Source organism: Balearica regulorum, chromosome 3 (assembly GCF_011004875.1).
Source record: "Balearica regulorum gibbericeps isolate bBalReg1 chromosome 3, bBalReg1.pri, whole genome shotgun sequence".
In the NCBI taxonomy this organism is placed as follows: Eukaryota; Metazoa; Chordata; class Aves; order Gruiformes; family Gruidae; genus Balearica; species Balearica regulorum.
This window is the reverse complement of record NC_046186.1, coordinates 80,803,568-80,831,232: the sequence shown is the minus strand read 5'-3', so window position 1 is coordinate 80,831,232 and position 27,665 is coordinate 80,803,568. Positions and strand designations below refer to the sequence as shown.

The window sequence follows — 27,665 nt, the reverse complement described above, 5'->3', positions numbered from 1 at the left end:
GGCTGTCGTGTCATGCACTTGCATCACCTCAGTGATGATGGAAGCAGGAAAACATGCTCTAAACCCAGTAAACCCACCTGGTTTAGATTTACATTTCCTAAGACATACAAGATATTAAGCCTTTGCATAATTCACTTATTTAACAAAACTTGAAACCTTTAAGCCATCCTATAAAGGACCTGCAAAGTAGTAGTGCACATCTTTCATGTATTGAGCATAATGACAGCATCACAACACTTCTAGGAAGACGTAAGTAATTTCTACTTAGAATGCAAGAACAGATTATATAGAAACGCAGATTTTTTTCCAGTATTTTCTGTGGTTATGCAAGCCAGAAGCAGCTAATTTCTCTGATGGCTTAAGTAAGCAAGAACAAGTCACACCAGCAGCACTTTATCCACTTACAGTCAGAGAATCTGTCCCAGATATTTCTGAAGCAGAATCTGCCATAAGCAACTAAGTAGCTTTCATAGCTTTTCTTCCACATCTGGAATCTTTAAGTATTGACCTCAATCTAATAAGACTAAAGCCTTCAGATTCAATTCAGGACTTGAACAAAGCTCACCACCACTGTTAGGTTGTGGCATGTATATGGCCCTACCTGACCTAAAAGCTCTTCCTCCAGCTTCCCTGCTGCTGGAATGCTGCCTTCCAATCTGCCTTTCCACACTCTTGGGAAGAGTATGTGCATTGGACCTCCACCTTCATCCTGCAAAGACTTTCCACAACCCTCTGTCCAGTTACGATTACAGCCATTACAGGCTAAAAGCCTTTCTTCCCTTACTTATATCACTTTCCTCTCCTTTGGTTATTTAACTTTACTGAATGGTTCAGCTCTGCTAAAACTATTTAGAACACAGGTCAAATGAACAACTCTAGGCTATACCAATATATATAGTATTGTATGATTCACTGGAGATTAACTTGAAGGAACTAAATTAATTTTCCTTATTTAACATTCACAAAATAACAACACTACTGAAAAAATCTGATCAAAAATGAAGTCTTACCAGCTGATATGCAAACAGGCACTTGTGATTAAACATAAGAAAAACCTTTTGTACTGTGAGGGTAGTCACAACCTGGAATTCAAAGCTGTGCCTTGCTTCCTTGACTTTAGCTGGAACATGCTACCATCCTGCACACAGGCTCATTTCATCTCTCAGATAACATACCTTCCCTTGTGCAGATCATCTCTTATGTGGCAGCCATGATGGAATAAATGACTCTTTCCCATAACCTAGTCTTTCTGGAAAAGAACAATCTCATTTAAAAAAAACCAACAAACTAAAAACTTCTTTAAATATGCATTTAAACCTCTTCAAAGTGACAAGGAGAGCCTAATTGCTGGACATGGTCTCTGCAACTTCTCCCTGAGAGGATGCTGTTCTACTGGAGCATGTTCTTCAAAGATGGTAACTTACAGCACATTAGTGTTTCAGAGAAACACTCTGGAAATCCATGCAAAGCTAGTTACACTTTTCAAATGCAACTTGAAGAGGAGCTGCTATGCTCTTTCAGCAAAGAACATACTTAACATTTTGTCCTTGAGTCTAGGCTTAAGAACAGGGTTTGGAGGGCATAGAAAATAAGGAAAACAGTAGCACAGAATGGCTGTAACTTTGAGGAGTTCAGCATTAACTTTTGCACAGACTTCCATGCTATTGCTGCCATCCTAAAACATTATCCCTAACAATAGGAAGCACTTTTAGATCTGATGTCCAATTTCCTGGTTGCTGAACTATATGAACAGGAAGCTTTGGACTTAAGAGAACACTAGCTACCCCAATTCAGGAACATCAAGCTGCAGCAATACCAGGATATTTGCACCTTCTAAGACCCTCCACAAAGACAGACCAGAACCAATACTGGCCTCTGTTACGGAACATTTCCTGGCCAGATTACTGAGCTAACAAGGGAAGGCAACACCCAGAACTACTCCACTCTTGGAAGAAGGAAGAGCACACCAATTAAATCTGAGGCAGGAGCAACCAGAAATCAAGGGTTTGCATTGAGTTACTGGCACTTACTAGCTTGTCATTAAAGTAATAATAGTTGCTTGCTTTCTCTCCATTTCAATTATACTTTCCCTATCCTAGCAGCAATTTGTTCTCTTACTCTTTCTGCACTTCCACAACTAGCTCTGTCCTGCCCTCAGAGGAAGGGAGGCCAGAGGAGCCCCAGCTATCCCCCCTTCCAGAATTAAAGTATAGTTTGGGCAGAGGTCAGCTCCGTTCCTAGAAGCCTATCTATTTGTAGGTTTACTTCCCAACAAATCAATTCTGCTTCCCCTTCACAGCAAGTTTTGGGGAGAACAAGAAAGGAGATGCCAAAACGTGCCTGGATCCAACATTTGATCACAGATGCCATCATCCTTTTAAACACACATGTTGACCTACCCAAGGGCCTGCCGTAGCCAGGCACTCTTTGTGAAGGGAAGGTATTTCGGCAACTGCGCCCAAGACCACCTATCCATTCCCATATCCCAGTACCTCAGAACTCACTGCTTTGCTATTTGTGACAGGCACTTGAGCTCTCTTGTTTCCTCAACCTATTTTAATCAGAACTACACAGTGCCACTAGGTATCAGTTTAAAAATCAGGGCATCACAATGTGGTTGGGATTTTTCTCAGCAACTAAAGAGAATGATTTCACAGAGTAGCTTAACCAGAAATAACACAAAGCGCCAGCAAACCATCTGTTCTAACCTCTGTGTTAAAAGTTAACAGCTATTTTGGATTTGCACAAAGACAGTCATCTAAAGCTATTCATGGTTTTTTTTTGACACTAGGTTTGATCCTAGTCTGATTCAAGGATTTATTTCCAGCACTGATGTAGCTGAAGTGTCTTGAGACTTCAGTCCACAGGGATATTTGTCTTCTGGCATCAGATGATGTCAGGTAATGCCACTGGGATTCTTTTTCTGAGATCTCAACCAGAATGCTGCACTTGGAAGTTTTGGTGCTAATCTAAGTTTTCTCAGCCTCATGAAAGCCTCTTTCTTTTAAGCTCAGAGCCTAGAAAGAAAGAACTCTTACATCCAACACATCTGAACTGAGAATACAGTTTTGTTAGTGCTCTGTGTCTGACCCTGTGTTTCTTGCTTGTACTCCATTAGCGACTGAAAGATGTGCTGTCACTGCAAGGGACAGCTGTCTTCACCTTTTCCTCAACGGGTATGGATCTGAACTCTAGAGTCAGAACAGTGTCCAATGAAGTGACAATGGTGCCAGTACAAGTATGTTTAGTGTGACTCCAATTATGATATATGCATGGCCTAAAACCAGTCCATCTACAAACTAGAATTCTAAGAGCTTAGTTATATACAATGCTGTAGTCTCCATACCTTGGAATTTGAGTAGTCAAAATAAAAATACCACAGAGGGGACACATTTCACACGTATCAAATCATGACACTAACCGAACTTCTGCCAAACCAAATCACCATGCTATGAACAGCAAGCAGCATCTATCATCATCATGATCGACAGAATGAAAGGGCAGCAGCAATCTCTTCTCCATCTATTACTAGGAGAAAATATTCACAGCAAAACCCACACACCTTCCTCAAGAGACGTCTGCATCTATTTCTGACAACCATAAATCAGACTCCTCTATTTCAAAGGAAATCTGATTGCATGAGTTAATAGGTCATCAACTTAATTATTTTCCAAACCAGCATTAAAATGCTAATCGCAGTTCTGCCTATGTTAAAATGGATATTACTATGAAGTGATGATATGAAGAAATAAGCCAGAAAAGGTAGAGAAATTAAGTGATAATTGATGCTGAAATAGCATCATACCATGAAGCCTATGGTCCAGAACCTGATTTTAGATATGCTTGTGAATAAGAATCACCAATAAAACTTACAGAGTTCTTTAAAGAGGCACATCAGCGTGATATTTAAATATTTTACAGGGTCTAGCTATTTCTAGAGGTAGACACAACTTCTGTTTGCAGATATGTCAGAAGTACGTCAGAAGTATGACGGAACTTTCCCTGGGCTCCAGTGCTAGCTCCACCTTACTCCCATTTCCAAGCTGTTTCCTCAGACAGGTTTCTGCCTATCCCATTGCACAAATTTCAGCACACTACACCAACTGTAGCAGTGTTCTTCTGCATTTACCTTTTAATAGCAAAATGAAGGAATTAAACACTACAAAAAAAACCCCCAAACAACAGTGAAGACAAGCAACATTAAGATAGGCAAACTATCAGCTTGGTTGAGGATGACAGCAATCATCGCAACCTGTTCCAAGATGCAAACGTTTTATTTCACATCCCAGCTCTTCATAACCATTCACTTTTTTTTTTTTTACAAAGCCTCGTTGCTACACAGTCAACTTGGTCACTGAGGCCTGCGGACAGGTATGTTATAATGGCTCCCCAGGCAAAGCAGTGGTGCAACTTGCTACACAAGCCAGATCCACAGAGATCTCTGTACTGTGCATTACTGCTGTACGTCACGTCATGTCATTTCGCCACTCATTTTGCTCTGACCGAAAGCCATGCAAGAAAGGTTAAGGTTAGGGACGGCTGCACAGAAAGCCTTGCAGCCAGAGGGAATCCCAGCCCCATTCCCAGAGCCCTTCTGCACAGCGCAGGGCAGGTCACCTGCAGCGCCCAGACCCGCGGCTTTCCCCACCTGTAAGCAGGGACGAGGAGCCACCTGCCACACCACAGCGCAGCCACACAGGGGGCCTGCACAGCACGCCCTGCTCCGGCCAGAGCCCGCCCGCTTCCCGCGGGGAACCCCGGCGCTGCTGGCGCAGGGGCACCGCTACAGCGCGGGGAGGGGATGCCTGTGACTAAGCACACGCGGCCTCCCCTCCCCTCGCCCGCCGCCTCGGCCAGGCTCTCCCCGCACCAGCGCGGCCGGCCCTGGGCACCAGCGGCCTGACGACAGGGCCGTTCCCGGGAGGGCACCGGGCAGGAGGGACCTGCCGCCCCCGCCGCCCTGGAGGCTAGGGGCCGGGCACCAGCCCAGGCCGACAGCCGGGCCCGCAAGGGCTTCCCACCCCGGCGCTGCCGGGCACGGCTGCGCCGCGACCCAGGCCTCGGCGCCGCGCTCCGGGCACATCCCGCGGGCACCCCCGCTCCCAAGGGGCCGCCCGGAGACGCCCGGCCCCGCCGCCCGCTGCCCCGGCAGCCCGCCCTCCGCCGTACCGCTGCCATCCTTGAAGTGAGGGGGTGGGACGTCTCGCAGCGACCGAGTCCAGCCCCCCTTCTCCGCTTCCTCCTCCTCTTCCTCCTCCATAGGGCCGGGGCCGCCCGGGACGGCGCTACTACTGCCGCCGCCGACCTGCCGCTGCCGCCGCCGCTCCGCCGGGGTGGCCGCCGCTCTGGGGGCGCGGCGCCGGGCCGCCCTGCCCCGCGGGCCCGGCCCCTCCGGGCGCCCCTCGTCCTCCTCGTCGTCCTCCTCGTCCTGGGAAGAGGCGGCGGAGCGGGAGTCAGCCGAGGTGCTGTAGAAGGGGTTCCCGCTGCTATCCTGGCCCGACTCCCCGAAGACGTCGTCGGAGATCTGCAGGCTCTCGTAGCGGGAGCGGGCCGCTTCCAGCAGCGACAGCGCCTTCCTCCGCGCCGGCCCGCCGCCGCCCTCCGCCATCATCTCGGCCGCTGCCAGCAGCCGCCCGCGCTCCCCTCGGCCCGGCTCGGCCGGGTCCTGCGGCCGCAGGCAGCAGCCCAGCAGCAGGAGCGGCTCGGGCACGGTGGCGGGCAGGCAGGGTGTGGGGGAAGCCCCGCCACCGCCGGGGCTGAGCCCTGCCTCCCGCTCCCGCCCGCACCACCCGCCCCTGTGTGTGTGCAGGGACATGGGGGGAAGGAGCCAGCTCAACATCTCCAAGTACCACATCCAGCCAATTACCGCAGCAGTCCGCGCCCGGGAGGTGGGGTTATATGGGCGCCGCGGGCCAGCGTGGGCCGCCCACCGCCCGCCCCGCCGCCCGCCGCCGCTCCGCCCATTTAAAACCACAGCGCCGGCTGTAGCGGGGCCGCCGCTGCGCGCCGCCGCCGGAAGGGGGTTCCCTGTGGTCGGCCCCGGGGCCCCGGCCGGAGCTGTCCGCCCGCCCGCGGTGCTGGAGCGGGCAGGGCAGAGGCAGGAGCTCTGGGCTCGCTGCCTGCAGGCCCGTCAGTAGCGCCCGGTGTGCGGGGAGGGGGGTGAAGGGCTCCCGCGGGCAGGGGGCCGGCGGCGGGGGCTGGTTGCGGGGCCCCACGTAGCCGGGGCCTCCCCAGGGAGGCGAAAGGTGCTGAGGTAAGACCCGGGTGGGTCGGGGCCTCGGCGACATGGCCAGGGCCACACCAACTCGTTGTGGCTTTCTGGCAGGCAGGGGCCCTGATGTCGCTGCCCCAGAAGAGGGCACAGAGCTCCAGCGCTTGAAGCAAAGCAGGGAAGGTGCTGGAACAGAGGCTTGCGGGGCACCTGGGCCCCACCGGCCAGGTGCTCGCCGGCTGCTGGGCCTGCCACCCAGCTCGGGCTCCGGGGAGGCTTTGCATGGGCCTGGGGTGATGCGCGTGCTCCTGCCCGTTGCTGGATCCAGCACTGAGCATGCAGCAGGTCGTGGGGCTGAGCGCCTGCGGTGTGGGGGTTGGTTTCTCAGGCGAGTACGGTGTGAAGTAACCGTTCCTCCAAAATCGCCTCTGATTTAAAAGCAATATGGTCGCACAAGAAAAACGAGGGAAGTGCAAATACCTGTGCCCTGACTGTGTTGGTTAAACATGATTCAGAAGTATCTCTGGAGTAATCTAAGGATTTCATACCACAGCTGAAGCCCCTGGTTGTGCAGCAGTCAGAACGGTCTTTCTGATGTTACAAGGAATGTTTGAAATCTCTGATCAAGGTTTCTTATTATTACTATTGGCATCCCACTGTGCTGGTTACTGTACAAACACTCATTAAGAAGACAGTCCCTGCCTTCCTTCTCGCTGACAGTGATAGCAGGTATCAAGCCTATCCTTTCACAGAAGTGCTTTCAGAATAAACAGTAATTGGATTCTATGGATTCATTATATGCAGGTGGGGGGCATATTTTTTGATGCAAACTTTGAATGTAGGTTGATCTGAGGATCTGTTAGTGCTACAGATTTTACAAATTTTATAACACTGAATGGTTCTATCTGTAAAAAATCAAGATTAATGCCCTTCTGATGATTCTCAAAGACTCTAGCACAACATGGAATGTGAAAAAAGCTGGACTGTGTAGGTATTTAAAATACAAATCTTATGTTCTATTCAGATATTTTTAAATTGCAATGACTTCATTAAAACTTTAAAGTTCTACATAGTGCATACAGCCAAACAGAGAAAAGAATCCATCTCCTCTGCATCCTTAAGCAAACAGAAAAGCCCAGGGTAATTTGAGGGGTGAGATTTAAGCCATATTTCTACTTTGAAAAATCTCATAAGTGTCTTATTGATTATATTAAAAAATCACTAAGTTTATATATACAAATGGATTTTTTTTTTTTTTTTTTTTTTTTTTTTTTTACTGCAAGCTCTGCCAGCTTAGCCTGTAACTTGGATATCACACGGGGTTTGTTTCATCTCCCTGCTCACCGGAAATCATAGCTCTGTAGGCCAAACTATGCTTTTAGTCGCATCCATGCCACCCTGTGTCTTCAGAATACCCTGATGAGAAGGCATAACTGGACTTGCAGAATTTTTCTTGATGGTAGTGATGAGTGACCAGCTCGAACCTTGTGAATCCAGTTTGCTGGGTTGGCATGTAGAAAACCACAGATTACTCTTCACAAATATGCAGTCCTCATGAAAGAAAGAATAGTGGTACCCTGTGTCAACCTTCTCACACAAGAGGTTTTAAGACTGAAAATAATACTTTAAAGATGTTGACAGGTTCTTTGTACTAGAGCCATTGTAATAAACTTTTGATGTGGGATGGATCGATCTCTCCATCCAGATGATGTAGAATTGACCTCAGCATCCGGGTTCCATGAGAGTGTCCATGGACGCTGAAATGTCTTTAAACTTGCTAATTTTCCATAAAACACAACAGTGGGAAGGACTGCTCTGAAGTCTGAGACAGAAAAAGAAGGTTAATCAGAATGGGATCCCAGTAAAAATACTAATGGAAACAGTCCAGAGACTGAAGAAACCCACCCAGACTTCTCTAGCTGCTGCTTGCAGCAAAGACAATTTCTCCCAACTCTTTCACAGTCCAAAAGCTGGCTCCCATTGCAGCTGGCTGAGGCATGCTGCCAGGACCTTCCTACCTAATGGCATGCCAGATGTCAGAACTTCAGCTTTCCTTTTTTTGAAGGGAATGCTGGACACAAAAGCTCTGGGAGGAGACCACTCCATCAACAGAGAGAGGCAGGACCGACCCTTGCAGTTACCAACCCAACATCATGTTTTAAAAATGGCGTCTCCTGCCATGCGCACTCATGAGCCTTTTGCTGGCAGAACTTTCCCCTCTGTCAGCCTAGTCTGTACAAAGACAAGTAGCTCTTCTGCCTGCCCCACAAGCAGAGAGACTGCTTTAGTCTCTCATGTATGGGAAGATAAGGTCACTTTTCTGGACTATAGAGACTCCCACACTGGGCTGTGTGCCTCAGGTTTTGGCTTGCCTAATGGTCTAAGACATAGCTGTGCATGTGTTCCTCTCAGACCAGCCACACAAACTGCTAGTTGGATTACCATAACCTGAAATGAGGGTTCTGGACTGTGAAAATTGCCATGTGTGACATGCTAGTAGTCATGTGATCCCAAATGATTGTGGAGAGGCAGAGATAGGACAGGTGGTTCCAAAAATGGTCTCATTTTTGGAAGCCCACTGAGTTTTTATGAACAGTTGAGGAAAAGGTCACCGGTGGTGGTTTTCAGTTGAAAGAAGTAATTATATAAACCTAATGCAACAGTATAAACATAGCTGTGTTTTCTCCTTGATCACTTAAACTTGTGTTTAGCTGCTAGAAAACACTACTAGAGTAAACGGACTTTGGCATCCATGGCAACCTGTGGATCCACTTTTAATTTGCCTACAGAGAAAATGTTTGGGGGCTTTTTTCCTTGAAGTTTTCTGTTTTTATCACAATAGCAAAATGGTGCCTTCTGCACGCTCCTTCTGACCCTGCCAACCTTTAAGGTTAAGAGAGGCCTGAGCCTCTCATCCTGCGCAAGAGGTCACTGAAGTCTTCCCTTGCAGCTGTCAGTGGCCGATTCCTTAAATTATCTTTCAACCAAGTGATAAAATATTTTGAGGAAGATGCATGCTGGATGACACGATGCATAGCAGAGTGCACTGAGCAATGTCAGCACTAGAAGGTCCTTTGTACTCACTTTGCACAGTTTCAAACCTTGTCCTGCTTCCACTGCAGCCAAAGGTACCATAATCCCATTGCCTTGATCAGTGTGGTCTCTGCTGGGAGTGGGATTGGGCCATGATTTAGTTTCTTGGTTGGCTTGCTGAGGAAGATGACTTCAGTTTCACATTTGCCTTCTTTGGTGGTTCTGTAGCTCCCGTAAATTGACTGTGGGCTGTCCGAAGAGCTCTTGCTGAGAAACTGAACCATTGAAAGATGGCAAATCATAGGCTTCTAACTCTCCTCCTCTAACCACTTCCCTTTACAGTGTTTAAAGATAGCTAGAAAGGTGTCAGAGTTCTTCTTGTACTGCTATTCCACGTGTTTCAGGAAGTGGTAATCTCTCGCTGAAGACACACATGCTACAAGAAAAGGATTGCGGGCTAGTTTGAGCAGGTCCGTTAAACCAATATGCAATGTGATGGGGTTTAAAACTTAATAGGATAAGAAAAGTAAGGCCTTGTGCCTGTAGTGGGAAGTCCTGAATTTCTCCCTTCTCAGTAACTTACTCTTCATATTTAGACATCAAGCTCTTTGGGGAAGGGTCTTTGCCATTTTTTCACAGCACTTTACACTGCCAAACCCTGGCCCAGATCCAACAGAATGTTGACATTTCTATCTCCTACGTAAGCTTCTTCACTTCCTGTTGATTTCACAGAGTTTGTAGACCTAAGTCCTGGTGTGTGCCTCGTCCTTTCACAGCACAAATACATTGAGATGGAATAATATTTAATCAGGTTACAAAATTATGCTTTTCTAATCCCCTGTTCTGCAAGCGTAGCCCAGTCAAACTGTCTTCCATCTTAATGCCCTCCTAAAAGGAGTCTGTCGAGTCAGAGTCGATTTGTTCATCCAGCATGAGGTCAGTAGGCTTCAGTTCCCTCTTCCATTATTGCACTGCCCCGGGTGAACAGGAAAACTTGGGAAAAAGGCTTCATCAAGACTGAAAACAGCGATGACTTGGAGCCAGCGTACAGTTTCCTCCCAAGCCCCTGCGAAGAGGCAGGGAGGAGGTGTCCCATCCCTGGGAGAGATTGCGGATCAGGCTGTTTCTCAGCACACCACCGTGTGATGTCCCTACTTCGCAGGGAAGAAATCTATACAACCACAACCAGTCACGTTACATCGCTCTCCACGCTCTGCAATAAAGGCTTCTGTTATGTGTCTGGCTGCATGGCTCAGGGAAAAGCAGCTCTGCAGGGCTTGATTTGCTGCTGCACCACCCTGCATAATGTACTTATTCCACGTAGGGAGTTGTGGAGCTCTTTCTCCTCCTCCCTACAATTCCCCTGTTGGAAGTAACATTGATAATAGGTGAGGTTTTTCTTTTAAACTCATCACGTATTTACAGCATATGGGATTTTGACAACAATAACAACGCTTGTCTAGATGTGTCCTTTTTGCTTTCTGGTTTTCAACTTCTTAGTGGTGTTTGAACCTTGTATTTCTTGTATTGATATTTTACATTCCCCAATTATGATGTTAGCTCAAAGCTCAAGGAAAAAAGCAAGTTGCTGTTTTCAAGTGAGAGAAAGGGAACAAACATATTTTTCTCAGAATATAAAAGGGAGAGGTGATTTTTGACACGTCTAACACTGAAACAGGTGCAGGCTGAAATTTAAAATTTAACAGAGAAATTTGAGTGTTTCAGTGGTGAACACTTTTGATTTGTTTGGCACAGGAGCCTTTGAAAACCACGTTCTGTGCATGCACGGTACATTTTTAGCAGAAGCTGTATTATGAACAACTCTCACCTAAGCTCCAAAGGGAAAGATGAGGTGTGTTGCTCATGCATGCATGGAAGATTAGTTGTTTCATCAATAATTTATGGAGGGTGCAGCATAGAGTATGCTGCAATGGTCTGCAAAAGCCATCTTGCTTTCTGGTGTGTTCATGGAGAAGCTATATCCAGTAGGCCAGAAGCACAGAACTCTGCCGTCTCTTAAAAATCAGGGTGCTCTAATGCTGCACTTTTTTTCCATTGAAATCCACACAGTTTTGAAATGCACTTTTCGAAGGGCTGACCCCATGCACACACTTCACAGTAAGACCTGATGCAATAAGGCAGAGCCTCACGGGAGCGCTTTTAAAGGCTGCAGTCTTTAAGCCAATGCTCTACAGCAACCTGTGTCCCCTACACTGTAAATCATGTTCAGCTTTTGATTAACATGGGAGTGGAACCTAGAAAGCCCCTGGGACTGGGAGTGGGGTAGCATCTGGAGGCGCTTTGTTTAGCTAGTTAATTCTATTAAAACACACTATGTGATCATTAAGTTTGTAGGGTGTGACACCCACAGCTAGTGACAGAAACTTCAGGACCTACAACTCACAGTCAGCTCTGTGATAACACGTTCACTCCTTACTATGCGAATAACACATTAAAACATACCTGCATTTCTACCACCTACAACCCTGTTTGCTGTAAATGATAATTTCAGGTCTTATCCTATTCGTTCATTAGCTCAGTAAAAACATAAGGGCTTTTTCAGAGAAAGCCATGCTGTGGCAACACATGGAGGAGGTGACTAGAGAACAGGATCCCATCCAGGCTGGCTCCTTGTTTGCTGTCTTGTGTACCATTTGCTTTGCCATGGCCGTTCTCACTTTATCACCACTGGCCTGCAGATTTCCAGCTTCACCTTCTTTAGACCTTCCTAGAAGGATGCTTCAGCTGCCAAGTCAGGTGCCTGCCTGCCTGGCTGACTGAATGGGTACAGCCGTATTCGGTCTGTTTGCCCTACAGGCTATGCCAGCGTCTAATTCTTCCCATTGCAGCTCAAACTGGAGTGTTCTTCGGCTGCAGAATTTGCTCATTCTTTTTGTGTATTGGCTTGTAAATTTATCTTTCCAACACAGAAGTAGAGTGGTAATATCATTAAATATTAAAAACATTAATCATTGATAATAAATATTTGATAATTAATGATTAGTTAATAACTACCTGTGCTGGTTTTGGCTGGGATAGAGTTAATTTACTATGTAGTAGCTAGTATGAGGCTGTGTTTTGGATTTGAAAACAGTGTTGATAATATAGAGATATTTTCGTTACTGCTGAGCAGTGCTTACACAGAGCCAAGGCCTTTTCTGCCTCTCACCCCACCCCACCAGCGAGCAGGCTGGGGGTGCACAAGGAGTTGGGAGGGGACACAGGCGGGACAGCTGACCCCAGCTGACCAAAGGGATATCCCACGCCATATGACATCATGCTCAGCATATAAGGGGCTGGGGGAAGAGGAAGGAAGAGGGAGGACATTCAGAGTGATGGTGTTTGTCTCCCAAGTAACTGTTACATGTGACGGAGCCCTGCTTTCCTGGAGATGGCTGAACCCCTGCCTGCCCATGGGAAGTGGTGAATGAATTCCTTGTCTTGCTTTGCTTGTGTGTGTGGCTTTTGCTTTACCTGTTAAACTGTCTTTATCTCGGCCCACAAGTTTTCTCACTTTTACCCTTCTGATTCTCTCCATCATCGCGCCATGCGGGGGAGTGTGCGAGTGGCTGTGTGGCGCTTAGCTGCTGTCTGGGGTTGCACTACGATACTACCTCATCAATATTACTAATAAACCATTGAACTTTAGAATAATAATATAATAAAATAAGTATAAGATGCTATTGAAAAGTGTCCCCGAATATACACTAACATTTTGAATACCTCTTCTTGGAGACAGAAAACATAGCCCATAAGTGGGTAAAAGAGCCACGATGCCCAAAACCAGTTCCTCAAGTTGTTTATCCTTGCCACCTACCACCACTTTCCTTTTCTATGCTGAAATGCATCCCGGTTTTCAGCAGCTTTCTCTAAAACGCCATTTGAAGCCACCAGGAAATGCAGTATCCCATCTGGCAGTTGCCAAGATGCATTGATTAGTGTAATCTAAACAGGTTCCAATCCATCAGCAACCTATGCTAAACCTTTTCATAAGAGATTACCTGTTTGAGGGTTTTTTTTTGTGCTAGTAACTTGTCAGACAATTACAATCCTATTGAAATGCGTAGTCCTTGCAAAGCAGTACATGTTAGCAAAGCAAATTTAGACTGACACTCTATCACATTTCATCAAACACCAAACAGATTAATTTATGTTTTGGTCAAAAGCAGCCCCCTTGATCACATTTATTCGGGGACTCAACTTCTCTCCAGAGGAGAAAAAAAAAAAAAAAAAAAGAGAGGCTGAAAAGGCAAAATATCTTCTGTATAGGGTGATTTGAATTGCTTAAGGATCTGAAATGGAATCACATCTTCCCACAAAAACCAGAAAAATGTTAGTCATAGAGTATGGCAGATGGCTGTTAGTCACCATTAAATTTGGAGAATTTACCTACTCATATAGCCATGAGAGAGACCAGTTCCCAATTAGCTCCTGCAAAAGAAGTCTTTCAGAAGTCAAAATCTGATCATAAAAGGGAGCAATACTGAAAATGTGCGAGGGAACAGAGAAGAAGAAAGTGAGAGACAGTATTTTCATTAACAAAAATAATTGTTAATCTCAAAAAAGCCTTCTGTTTGACATCTGTTACCCCATAGGAGATAATTTCTTTTTCCAAGCGAAGGCTGAAAGTTCAACCATCACAAAATAAGTGGGCTTTGCTCTTGAGGGTAATTGAACATCTGCAGCAGTGAATGACACGTACAAACACTTCCCAGCTCTGAGGATTTGGCCCATCAAATGGCACGCTCTGAATTTCTATTCTGAGATGCACTACTGGAAGCTTCCAGTTCCAGAAGCTGTAGTCTCTAAATAGCTTGTAATGTTGTTAGAAATAAGATATTTAAAATACATCTGGAAAAAAAATGTTTGTGATCCTCTGTCAGAAATGGTTTATCTGCATGCCAGTTTTTCTCCACATATGCAGTCAGGATTTGAAAGAGGAACATTTCCGGAGAGCATTGTCAAGACAAAAATCAAACTTCTTGGTACTGCAAGATGGAGAAAACTAATAACTGAAATGCAGTTTTAGAAGTTCCCTCTATGTGATGCTGAAAATAATTTTACAAAAATTAAAAAAAAAAACCCAAACAAAATCAGCTTTTATGTCAGATTTATGTTCTCCCTTTGGGTTGTTTTTTTTTCTCTTTTGTGTAGCTTAGACAATTCGGTTAATGGCTGTTACTTTCATTCAGATGGGCATGCCCTAACAAACTCCCTCACTTTTTCACAGTTTGGTGACCTTGTTGTGTGTTGGGTTGATTACATTTCAAGAGAAGCTGAAAATTTTCTTTAAAAAGCCTGTTCCCACTGTCTTAAGAAAACATGTGAAAACATTCTGCAGCTAACTCACAAGCCAGAACATGGCTCTTCATGTATGCCGTATCATTGCTACACGGTGGATCACTGAATGAGTCACCATTGCGGAGAGCTGTCGGCAACACCCCAACTATTGCATTGTCTTCTTCCTCACAGTACCAACCTACAGATTAAATCCAACATACGAGTTCTAAAGCCACAGTTTCTTCTTGTGCCTCAGTTTATTGCAGCACATTGTCCTGTATGGAGCTACTTGCCACTTATTGGGACAGCCAAGCAGTCCAGTCCTCAGACCTTGGAACATTTCTTAGTGGCTTTGCTTGGGAATTGCTCTTCTTAAATCAGCAGGGACTGCTTGTAGGGATCACTTCAGTCTTTGTAATCATTCTGTCACTGGTCAGGCACTTGAGTTGTAGTTTGTCTGGAGTATCACAACTGTGTTTCAGTCAGAGCACCGACCAGCTGCCGGAACTATACAAAGATCAGGCACCAGCACATTGGCCTGGATTTGAAAAGACACCTTCTCTGACATCAGGTTATCAACCTTCTCGGTTGTCTGCTTTCACAAAAAAGGGGCAAAGAAAACACATCTTTTTTCACATTCTTTAAAAAAAAAAAAAATCCTGCTAGGTGAGCACTGCTTTCCTGAGATTGGGGTTTTTGGCAATGCTATGTATGCGGAAAGCAGCAGAATCATCATTGCAATTCAGCTACCACTATAAATCTGACAGTGCTTCATGTGTCATGTCCTGATTTGCTTAATTTCATGAAGTAAATGAGAAAGCACAGTGGGTAAAGGCATTGGGTCTTCACTAAATTCTGGAGTAACATTGATATTTGTCGGATACTTAACTATTAGTCCTTCAAAATTGCTCTGTAACACAGAAAGTCTAGAAAAACAGGAGAAAGAAGAGAAACACTTCTGAATGACAGTTTAGTTTTTGAAGCTTAAAATGGATATTATGCAAAATATTCTAGCTGCTTGCTATCAGACCACTCATTTGTTCACTTGCAGTGTCCACTTACTTACTTTTCCTCACTTGGGTCACCTGCCTTTTCAAAGCTCTTTATGTGTAAGATTAGCCCCCAGAGGAGATTACACAAATAACATATGGAAATAGGGCATTACTCTCTCGATTTAAATAACATCTGCATCTTTCTTCACCTTCCCAACTGTATACAACAATTGCTTGTTCCTCTGGGAAGCCTGCCATCACCGATGAGAGCCTCCTTCGCAGTCTGTAGGCTGAGGACACACTGGTTCCCTGCATTTCCCTTACACACAGCCCTGAATCTCAGTTAGCCCACCCAACTCATCAGGACCAGTAGGAGTTTTTGTCACTGATTTAACTGAGCATAGGTTTGTGGACTTCATCTTCCTTGTAAGGTTCCCCTGGTTGAATTTGTGGGTTTAGGAGTCTTTTTCCCACAGTGGCTCACTGGTTTTTCCAAATTCTCTTCCCCTCCATGTTCAAAATATAGCAAAGAAATGACAAATTTCTGGTATCTATTTGGGGAGCAATGAGGAATCAGTACACTACATTTAACTGACTTACCTGACACAAAAATATCTTGTGGTTTTTTGGATTTATAGTCATTACTCTTGAAAAAAGGTTGCGTGGCTTGATTTTCACTGTGGTCATCCTTATTAGTGGATTGCTACAATTACAGAGGGAACATTCTCACCTGACTATGATTCCTTCCCCTTTAAAGAGGGGAAATCATGCTGCTCTGTAGACACAGCCTTCCTTCACAAGCTATACTGTGTAATAGCTTACCCTTCCCACAGGTAAGGACTGCATAACCTAGTGATATGGCTATAGTCCTTGTAGCTTCTCTCCTTTCTCCATCCCTCGGTAAATTTGCACCTGCCCTTCCTGGGGCTCTATTTTCCTATGTTTTCCTACATAACCTATGTCATTACCTTTCAGAGAGAAGGCAAAATCTAGTTCATGGTTTATTCCTATCCTCAGTTACTGCTACTAGGTGTCTCCTCTGACTTCTGTCTTCTTCAGGGAAACTTCTCAACCCCTTTTGCATCCTGAATATCTTCAACAGCATCAACACCTCCTAGCAAGGTGGTACCTCAGGAACATATTGCCAAAACTATATCCCCTTCCCAAAGACAATTAGTCTCACGAGTACTTAAAGATTGATATGTAAATTACATTTCTCTGGAGCCTTGAACTTCTTAGTAAAATAGACATTTGCTGCAGGCAGCTGCAGTACAAGTCAAACCAATTTATTTAGTGAAGATTAATACTTTGATACAATTATTTTCCAAGGACACTTACTAGGGTTATTTTTGAATATTCAGTCATTTCACAGCCTTAAATGTACTGTATGATGAATGTAGCTGGTTTTATACTTCTAAGTCAGCTTTGTTTCATTTCAGTTCCTTTTTTCCAAGCAGACACTCTCCAAAGATGAGCAGAGGTCAAATCATCAGCTGTTGGCCGTAACGCTGTCCCCTTTCTGCTAGTTCACTGAGCTCAAATCCCATAAATCTCCTTGATCTTGAAATACACAAAAGTAGACTGAAAGCTAAAAGAAAAACCTTAGCATTTAACTGTCTTGGAAATGTCTTTTCAAGTAGATATTCTGCAAGATTTATCTTGCAAAGCTTGTTAAACAGATCTGTTCAGTACTGGGCATCTTTTGTTTTGTGGTTCAAGTAAAGAGACATTGATTCCACTGTGAGAAAATAAGTAAATGCTACTGCTGACCGTACGTCTGCACTTCTTCAGGAATAAGGGCATATACCTGAATCTATATAATTGCGGAAAATGCACTCATGTTTTAAGGAAAGCCTGGCTATTCCTTCATCACATAAACATCCTTTATTCATCATTTGCCATGTCAATGAATGGTTGCTTGTTGATGAGGATGTGTTTGCAGCAGGTACCAAGCGAGATCAGTCAATAGGTTAGACCAGATAATCTGGGGCTGTGACTATCTGATTCAACAATATTCAGCCCTGTTAGCCTTATCTGGCCATAAGCTGTATGCTGATCATGTTGAGGAAGCTCCTTATTCGTCAGTGCTTGTGTCTGCAGTTTTTCCCCTCTGCCTCATGCACAGCATGGGGAGCAGCACAGAAATGCCGGCTCACTGGGCTCACAGCCCGGATCCTGCGAGCGTGCTGGTTTTGGCTGGGATAATTTTCTTCACAGTAGCTGGTATGGGGCTATATTTTAGATTTGTGCTGAAAACAGTGCTGATAACACAGGGATGGTTTAGTTACTGCTGAGCAGTGCTTACACAGACCCAAGGCCTTTTCTGCTTCTCACCTCACCCCACCAGCGAGCAGGCTGGGGCTGCACAAGGAGTTGGGAGGGGACACAGCTGGGAGAGCTGACCCCAACTGACCAAAGGGATATCCCACACCATATGACATCATGCTCAGCACATAAAGCTGGGGGAAGAAGAAGGAAGGGGGGGATATAGAGAGTAATGGCATTTGTCTCCCCAAGTCACCGTTATGCATGATGGAGCCCTGCTTTCCTGGAGATGGCTGAACACCTGCCTGCCCATGGGAAGTGGTGAATGAATTCCTTGTCTTGCTTTGCTTGTGTGTGTGGCTTTTGCTTTACCTATTAAACTGTCTTTATCTCAGCCCACAAGTTTTCTCACTTTTACCCTTCTGATTCTCTCCACCATCCCACTGAGGGAGGGGAGCGAGCGAGTGGCTGCATGGGTCTTAGTTGTTGGCTGGGGTTAAACCACAACAGTGAGCCACTGACAAGGTCCACCTTATCTCTCCGCATTTTCCTTCACAAAGGCTCTGCCATGTTCTTTCAGAAAGGCTCTTCAGACACAGCGGAGAGCCGACTGTTGACTGGATGAGTTGTTCCAGCAGTGACAGCCAGCTCCAAGTGACTGGATGTATGCCCGTCACATTAATTAAGAGATCAGTGCTGTCACTGGATGATGGGTAGGTGTCAGGTTGCTTGACAGAGAGTGCCAGATGCCGTGCCCAGATGCCACGTGAACATTCTGTCACAAGACAGGAGATGGGCCACGCTTGTGGCCCTCCATCAGAAGCATTCCTCTCTGGCATGAGCATGGAGTTTACTTTCCATGCTGGGCAGGATTTCAGATGTCTCCAGCACTGTCGTTACTTTTTCTGCATTAACTCAGAAAAAAACTCACTCCCTTGATCAATGCTGACTGCAGAGTACACCCATCCATCTCTTCTTTCTTTCTTTCTTTCTTTCTCCTATTTCTGTTCTCCTATTGATCTCTGCTACCACAGAAAAGTCTGTGAGATGTGGGCATGATATTATGAAGCTGGAAGATACAGTGACATTTCTTTGTCCCTGAAGGCATTCTCAGCAATCTGCAAATGTTAAAAAAGGATGACTCCTTCCAAAATCATTTGATGTTTCAGTTCAGGTTATGACATACACACTAAAGGTATAAGGTTAATCATGATGTATTTTCAGGATGACTCAATAAATACCCAAGAATTCCTGTGAAAGAGGTGGAGGACATGGGATGTTCACAGTAGGAAAGGTCACCAGCTGGAGGGGAAGACCAAAAGACAAAGGATCCCAGCAAGAGAGAAGGAAAGAAAATAAGAATGGTAATGCTGGGGCAGATCAAAGGTCTCTCTCGCCTAGATACTCTCTCTGTCAAGGGCTAGTAGCAGAAGCTTAGAGGAAAAGCCTAACAACGGGACAGTGCTGTCACACTACCACTGTTAGCCCCCCAGCCTTGAGCTCTCATCTGCTTAGGAACTTTCAGAGACGGATGTAACTACATCTCTCTGTCTGACAGCCTTGGTAGGCTTTATTTCCAATAATTCTTCTAATTGCTTTTTGAGCAGACTTGTACTTTCAGCTTTGTCTACATGCTTCGCAGCATGCTGAGGCAATGAATTCTACAATTTAAGAACAGCTTGTAAAGTATTTCCTTTGTTTTTAACCTGCCACCTGATCATTTCATTTGATTTCCCTCAGTTCTTGCATTGTGAGAAACAGTCAATAATTATCTCCCATTAATTTTCTCTGTGGTGTTCATGATTTTATATATATATTATTTACATTTCAATTTTATACTATTTTTTATTCTTTTGTACCTTTTCTAGTTTTACCATATCCTTTTAAAGATTGATTAGTCAAAACTGCATGAAGTTTTCAAGGTGTGAGTGCATTGCAGACTTTGGCAATGACCTATTGATGTTTTCTTTTTTATTTTCTACTCCTTTCTCACTAGTTTGTAGCCTTCTATTTTCCTTTTTCATGGATGCTGAATATTCAACTGATGTTTTCAGGAATTATCCAGAAAAAAGTCCAATTTCTCTTTCATGAATAATAGTGGCTGATTGGAACATAATGAGATGCAGAACTTCAGAACTGAGGTGCTTTAATCTAATGTAAAAATAGAGACAAAAATGTGGAAAAGGAAACAAGGATGCATAAATTCATGTGAAGATAAATGATACAGAGTTTTCTTTTCTTCAGCCCATCTTCAGAAAGAACAGGTAGCTGGATGAGAGGAAGCTACAGAGAAGCAAGTCGTAGCGTGAGAGGTAAGAGACGACCAAGATGCGGACCATACAACCTCGCTTCTCACATTTTGATGGAGTAGACATTATCAATGAGGAATAACAGCATTTAGTGTAATTCCTGATGAAGACAGAAAATAAGCAACAATGCTACAATTGTGAAAATGATGGCATTTCAGTGGAGACGGGAGGAGATGGAAAGATGAGACGAAGAAATGATGTAGCTATTCAGCACGGAACTGCACCAAGGGCCACTTCTCAGAGGGGCTCAGGTGCAGTCTAGGAAGGCAGGGGAGGCAAGGGGTGAATGTCAGCAGCTGGGAGGATAAACCCTCATTTCGATTATTGCACTGCTGCCTGTACTAAGCACACAGTACCACTAACGATAAATGCCAATCTAGAAGACTCATCCCAAGTTTCCTTTCTGTTATTTTTTAAATTGTAAAAAGATGAAATGAATCAATTAAAAGAATTATTTTGGTTAAAATTTTCCACGTGTTTAGTGACAGCAAGGTTCTTTACATGTAATATATTGGCTCTGTTAATGAATTACATATGAATTTACAGCCATTATTGCCTTAAGAGGCTTCCAGCAGTTCTGTCTTAGAATATTTCATGTGAAAATTCATGTGCTCCAAGCATTATTGCTCTTTATTGCACCTAGGGGACTACTGCGCACATATGTTGGCTTTATACTATCTGAATAGTTTAATCATTTCAGTCCCTTGCAAGGAGATGACCATCAGTCAAAGTGATTTTTATACTTCTCTGTTGACCCTATGAATGTCTAGATGGTTAAATTAACCTGTTTTTCTCCCGATTACTCTAGTAAAAATTGTTCCTAGACTAGGAACAGGATGGAGACCAGACAGTTTCTCCCTGTTTAGTTATAAATCTGATTTTTCCTCATTTATTATTTTTAACTGACTAATTGATTTGGCTTCAGTTAGTTACTCTTGGCTACTTTGAAGTCTAAGGAAAAAAAATAAATCTGGAAAGCCTGAAGAAAAATGGACAGTCTTGTGGAAAAAAAAGTCTTTTTTTCCAGCCAGCTTTGCTTTAAAAGAGTTGTTTAGCATAACATGGCAATTTCCAGAATGGTCAAAGCAGTAAATTACAAAAACAATATTTGGGAATAGTGATGAACGTATTCATTAGCAGACGTAAAAAGCATATTAAAAGCAGACTTAAATGGGGGAAAGAAGCCAGCACTGAAGAAATCCAAGTAGTCATAGCATCTTTGGAAACTGGTTTATTCTGTCTCTTTATATAAACAGAAAGGAAAGAGGCAGCTTCTTCCAAACACAAGCAAACACCACGCTGTTATCTGGAAATGATGCAGAATTACAGCAGGTCTCCCCAGGGTCTGGAGAGTATCTGACTTGTCTCACTACTTCACTAGAGGTCTCGCACAGAGATAATGAATGGCCCTTTTAGTCCTCTGCTGGTGTCCCCCAGGCACCAGAGACAGAACGTCTTAGAAGAGGAAAACCTATTGTGCCTTGCTGGCCATTTTCCTTCTTTCCCTCCGGTGCGAACAACAAAGACAACATGGTGCATCTTGTTGTCCCTAAGAATGAAGAAACACTAGCACTGCACCACTGTGGCAGTCCACATGGCTGGCCATGGCTGGGAGCTTCTCCTCAGGCTTCAGCAGAGCTCCACTCAGGATGGGTGGACCGGGCTGGTGTGTGCTCAGCTCTGCCAGTGATGAGGCAGTCCACGCGGTCCACCCAAAAGAGATGTTGGGTACAGGCTAAAGCATCCAGCAAGCCTCGGTGTTTCTGCTTCCCGTCCAGCATGCCCTGTCACCCTGGCAGAGGGGGCATCTTCAAGCCTATATATATATATATATATGTCTATGCTGGATGAATCTGATCTGGAAACCAGGCTAGCCTCCATGTTTAACAGATGTCATAGACAAACTTTTTGATACCTTGGAGCATGCACACTATTATGAATGGCAGTGAAACAGCAGAGAAAATCTGCTTCCATCTTCTCCAGTGCCTGGGGTCAGACTCTATGTCCAGAACAAGAAGCTGTTGCCACTTACAGAAGCTCCACTACACGAGCAGAGACCCTGGAGAAATTACGAAGTCTCTTGGGCCTTCATGAATTGGAGTGCATAACGTAAAACACTAGGGAAAGTCTAAAGTTCAAGGCTTTCTTTTCCTCAAGACAGCTCTGTTTCCACTTCACTTGTTATTTGAATCATGCCTTGACTGCCTTTTAAATCACCTCTTGCACAGCAACCTCTTCTTATATTCTGATTTCAGTCATCCTCTAAGGTAACTAAAAGCTAGTGGCTGCTGGTTCAGGAACTCACAACCCTAATTGCTGTCCCTGATAGAGAGGAATTTGCCCTTTTTCCCCACATGGATGCACTTGGAAATCACAGCACACTTACGTAAAACAGTTATTAACTCCAAAAGAGTAGATCTCTCAAGAAGTCATGTCAAAGACTTAATCAGTGTAAGAAATCACATCATCTTGAATTGCTCTTTAGTGTGGCAAAAGTCTCTTCTAGACCAACACAGGAAAAAATGTCAGATCAGACAAGAGTTGTATTAAATTTATTTGGCACACTGACAGCTCTGACTTAATGTGTGGAATTTAATAGCTATTTATTTCACAGATCCAAAAGGTATGGGCCAAATGATCACCGATGTTAGTCCACTGAAGTAAATGGAATTAAACCAGGGTGAATCATCTGTGACAGTCTAACAGAATTCATTATTTTTTTTTTCTCATCCATTTTGTTGCAATGATCAATATACTGTGGACAGTCTTTTTAGATTTTAGGGTACGGGATGAAGTCTGGAGAAACTTGAGCAGTGATTCCAGGTGATGGGGTAGAAATGATCACAAATGGTTCTAGTCTCTGAACCAGTACTCTTATTAGGCTTATTTGGCCGAACAGAAGGATCAAAAAGAGCATCAAAGCATGGCAAGAATTATGATCTGGGCAACGTGGACAGAATTAGAGAAGCAGTCTGTCCTGGGATTATAATTACTAACCAATAAATCCCTGGAATTACAAATGCTACCTAAGGTTTATCATCTGGTGTGAGTCCTGGAGAACAGGTGCCAAAGGCTCCGAGGCAGCCTCCGTATTCTGCACCAGCCCAGGGATGCTGGCAGCCTGCTGCCCGACAGCAAAGCCAAAAGGGCAAGGTTTGCAACTTGAAGGAAAAGCTACAGGCTCTTTGTCCAGGTGTCCACGCACTCAGAGGGACAGGATCAAGCGCAGACAGCTGCGTAATGTGGGACTTGTCCTACCTTAGTCTCCTTGCCCTACCCAAAAAGGAAGAGGTGATCCACTCTAGAAACAGAGAGCCCTTTCTTAACCTGCTAAGTCTTACCTGAAAAATGGCCAGAACTGTCTTAGAGCAAGATTCAAACAGGCAGCTCAGCTGAGACAGTCTGCATTTAGTACACTGTGTGCAGTCCGAACCGGAACCGCTCCCAGAGATTTTACACATTCTGTCCTAAAGAGAAAGTGTATTCTCCTTGCTCTTTGTAAATAATTGTAAGAGTTTAAAGCCCTACAATCACAATCTACCCTTTCTTTCCCCTTCTAACTGCCAGAAATACCTGTAAATAAGTTCAGAATACCACGAGGAGACTCCTGCAGGACCTGGGTCAGATCATTAATGCTCAGAAACATTTCTTCACATGACTTCCTTAGTGTGGCCCCCACTCCTTCTTGTCCCTCTCACTGCCACCCCATGCCCTTCCTCCTTAGCTGTTGGTGGAAGTGCAGAGCAAGCGGGCAGGAGCTGCCTGAGGAGCGTGGGAAGGGAGGCAAAGCTTGGTTCCTCAGGCTTGCTGGCTGTGCTGACAGGCTGAGTTATTTTTCAGAGATACACGGGCAAGAAGAAGTGGCAGCTCAGGAGAGCGATCATGCTTGGCAGCTCTTTCTAGTGCCCTAGATATTGCTAGGGCACAGGAGAAGGACTCTGCTCCTCTCATGTAAGATGTCAATAACCAGCCTTGGCTTGCAAAGGGAGGAGGAAGGGGACAGAGGGAAGGGGACATGAGGTGCCAGCCCCTGTTTGCTTCCTCCCAGCCAGGGTAGCGCACACTCCTCTGTTGTACACTTTGGTGTGCATGGCTGTAAGGCTTCACTGCTCCCCGAAAGCAGCCCTGACAAACTGTGCTACCCTCCCTCAGCTGAGCACACGGCTTTGGGGCGCAGCAGTGCCCTGGAGACCCCCAGCTCTCCCAGATGAGCCCTGTCCCTTCTGCTGATCTGAAGAAAAGATGCTGAGAGCCAACGAGCCAGTGATTAGCGCTTGGCTAAAACGGCTCTGTACTGAGCAGCCACCCTGCTCTCGGTGGGCACAATTACACCAGCAGCGCAGCGTACGGCCACAGGATCGGGCATTCCTTTTACCACCCCACCGTTCATTTCTGCTTTCCCTCTGCTTGCTGGTCTGGTCACGGGCACTCTCACCTTGCCTTGCTGTGCCACTCAAAGTGAAGCTACAGCTAGCCATGCAGCCGTATTTTGGCTACCATGGAATAAGAGCAGCAGCTCAGCAAGCTACCTGAGAGTTGGGCTGCAGATCCAGCCACTACCAGGCAGGATCCAGTACTCCATTTAGCCATCTCAGGTACATGATGTTCACCAACACCATCCAGTTTTATGCAGCACCTCCTTGGCTCAGCCAAGACCATGGTCCTGCAGCACCAGCTAACGTGCCACTGGGCACAGTGGGGATCGCTCCCTTCCCAGCAAGTATTATTACAGTGAAAAGCATGCTGAGCCATGGTGCCGATGTCTTGTGGAGCACACTGCTCACGGCTCTGAACAAACCATGCACGCACACTCCCTCCTCATTGGGGGTCCACCTAACCAGAGATGGTGCCCAGGATGAGGGGCAGGTACAAGAGATAATTATGGAGTGACTGGCCTGCTGAGAATATTATTCCAACCACTATCAGTCTGCTTCCCCAAGCATAAATAGCAATGTCCTATATATATGCATATACATATATAAAAGACCACCTAATCTAAGTTCTCCATCTGTGTTTGTGGTGGGTTTGGTGCCACTCAGATCACCTTGGTCCCGCAGCTGCAGCACATCCAGCCTTCTCAAGAGCATAAAGGTTTAGCTGCAAAGTGCACGACGTGTTCATCTTTCTTCTTTTTTCACACACCTCTTAATGGTAACTTGGTTTGAGACGTTTAAAGTGGGTGGGATGCACCGTTGTTTCTCTGCAGAATGTAAGAAGGGGGGAGACCTCTGTTCTATGTTTATTTTATTGGAAGGAGTAGGAAGGTTGTCGTAGATCAAAATCTTCCAGCTGCTCTCTTGGGAAGGCACCACTCTTTCTGCCGGGTCTATGGAGCTGCAAGAGCACCAGGCATACAAGTAAGAATAAATAATATATAATAATTACTCACAATTACTTTTGGTATTCATTTGTTCAGACATTCAGACAGTGAGCAAAGTATTATTTTAAAATGCCTGCTGGAAACACAGCTAGTTGAAAAAAAAATAAAAATCTATATACCCATTTCCCCTAAAAATGTGATTTCCCACCTAAAAATTTCACAGAAATATGCCAATTTCTTTCACATGTTCAAGAGGGAACAGTCATAAATAGCTTGGTTTTGTCTTGTCTTGATAATTTCATTCAGATTGCATTGTTTTCGTTCACATATTAAAATATTAACACTATGCTACATAGAATGTTATATTTATCAGTACATGTACTAAATGTATTTATATTTTATAATGTTTCAACATAATTTGTTTCAGTAGAATCAGAATAAAATATTTATTTAAATTCATTTAAATGCTGAATTCAAGTTTTTACTATTTTAATTAAATTTCATTTTGATATAAAATATAACCTCTTTTTGCAACTCTGTCTTACCTGCCAAAAGAAATGGAAGTTCTGGCCAATTTTTCTCATGCATCCTCTCCACGGATGTTGGGAACTTTCTGAAAAACTGCTTCCTCTGAATGTAAGTCTTTACATTTAGAACCCTCATCTGCTGAGGAGCCTCTGCCTGTGGCAGAGAGGCCCCTTTTAGGCTGAAGCCACTTATAATACCAAAAGCTGTTAGTATTTCTTTTTGATTTGTTGATTACCAATGTCTTTGACTTGCATGTCTGTCATTTTGAAGTCTGGGCTCAGACATACCTCATAATAAAGAGAAGTATAACCTCATCCACCTACAGCTGTCTCTCTTCCTCTTTGACATCGGTGATGTTTTCCACATTCCAAAAGTTATCATACACCACACAAGAAAATATCAGATTTCCACTCCCTGAACCCAAATAACCTTCCCAGCTAGTCCAGTTATTTTTAAAATGACTTCCACTTCTATTCAATTTCAGATTTGACTACAGCTAGACCCCTTCTTTCCTCTTCTTTGCTATGCCTATAATTGAAAATCAGAACTCCTCACTTCTTTTCTCAACCCCGAGACAGCATGAATGCTGAAGCCTGAAAGAATGAAAATTGAACTGCAAAGAAATTTCTGTATATGGTCACCTTATTTAACAGGGATTCAGCTTTTTAATAATCTGTCGTGTGATTAGAGAATTAAAGAGCAAGGAAAATCTGAAAAAGCAAACAAAAATGATAGAGACCAATTGCCAAACTGAAACAGACTAATGCACCCTAAGATGAATGATGCTTACTTAAAGATGATATTTTATTGCATCAGGCATAACTTGACCTATATTGGAAACAGAAGGAATTATAGTGATTATGCTGGGATAATGCCAGAAAGCAGCTTGGCTGCGTTATTAAACTCAGATGAATCAGCTTCCACTATAAAATGCATTGCTAAACAGACAAGGACAGTAACAAATTATAGAAAGGAAAGTGAGGGAGTCGAGAGGCCATTTTGTCACGGCGTTGTCAGCGCGCAAGCACTGATCATCCGTCTTGCTGAGGACAGTCCAGGGAGGTGGGGAAATACCTGTACTCTCAGGAAACCAAATCCAGCCTTGGCACAAGGCCACCGTGGAAGGATCATATCCGATCGTATTGAAACCCAGGCAGCAGCTCACAGATCGGTATGTTTAACAGCAGAGTGGGGCTGGACTGAGGTCCTTCAGGAAGAGACGGGTCCGTTTCACCTGCAGGGATGGTCTCGTGTTGTGTCTGTTGGCCATCTTTCTGGTTCTAACAAGGCAAACAGCTGAATGCAGGCATTGTTTGTTAAAGATGCTGAGAATACAAATACACAAATACACTTGTAACACAAAATATAGTAGCGTGAGGTGTCAGGGTGAGAAGGGCAATTACAAATGGAGATTAATTTCATCTTGGTTACGCCTTCCTTACCCTTGCAATGCTGGTGGAGTTGCTCAGTTGTGACTAAAATTAACTTTTAAGCCGAGCAGAAATGAATACAGCCTTGTGGGTCATAGCAGGAACATAAGCCTGTCATATATGTGCCTGTGTTTTAAAGCTAGTCTTCTCAGGACTAGCTTTAGAGATACTAAATCAATAAACAAGGACAGAAAAACACACTTCAGGCCACCTTTTCCCTCCAGAAGACAGATGCCTGTTGATAGATAAAGCCAAACTATGAGAACTAGTTCTCAAGGGTTTAATGTGCCAATGCGT

At 44.6% G+C, this 27,665-nt stretch overlaps 1 protein-coding gene across 1 annotated transcript in view; it reads right to left on the bottom strand.

Annotated features, from left to right (window-relative positions):
• Positions 1-5,835, bottom strand: part of PGBD5 (piggyBac transposable element derived 5) — a 72,017-nt gene extending 66,182 nt beyond the window's left edge. Inside the window, exon 1 of the mRNA XM_075748666.1 lies at positions 5,170-5,835. Within this exon, the coding sequence (XP_075604781.1) occupies positions 5,170-5,815 (646 nt within the window). The 5' untranslated portion in view covers positions 5,816-5,835. The remainder of the gene's footprint in view (positions 1-5,169) is intronic.
• Positions 5,836-27,665: the final 21,830 nt, after the last annotated feature.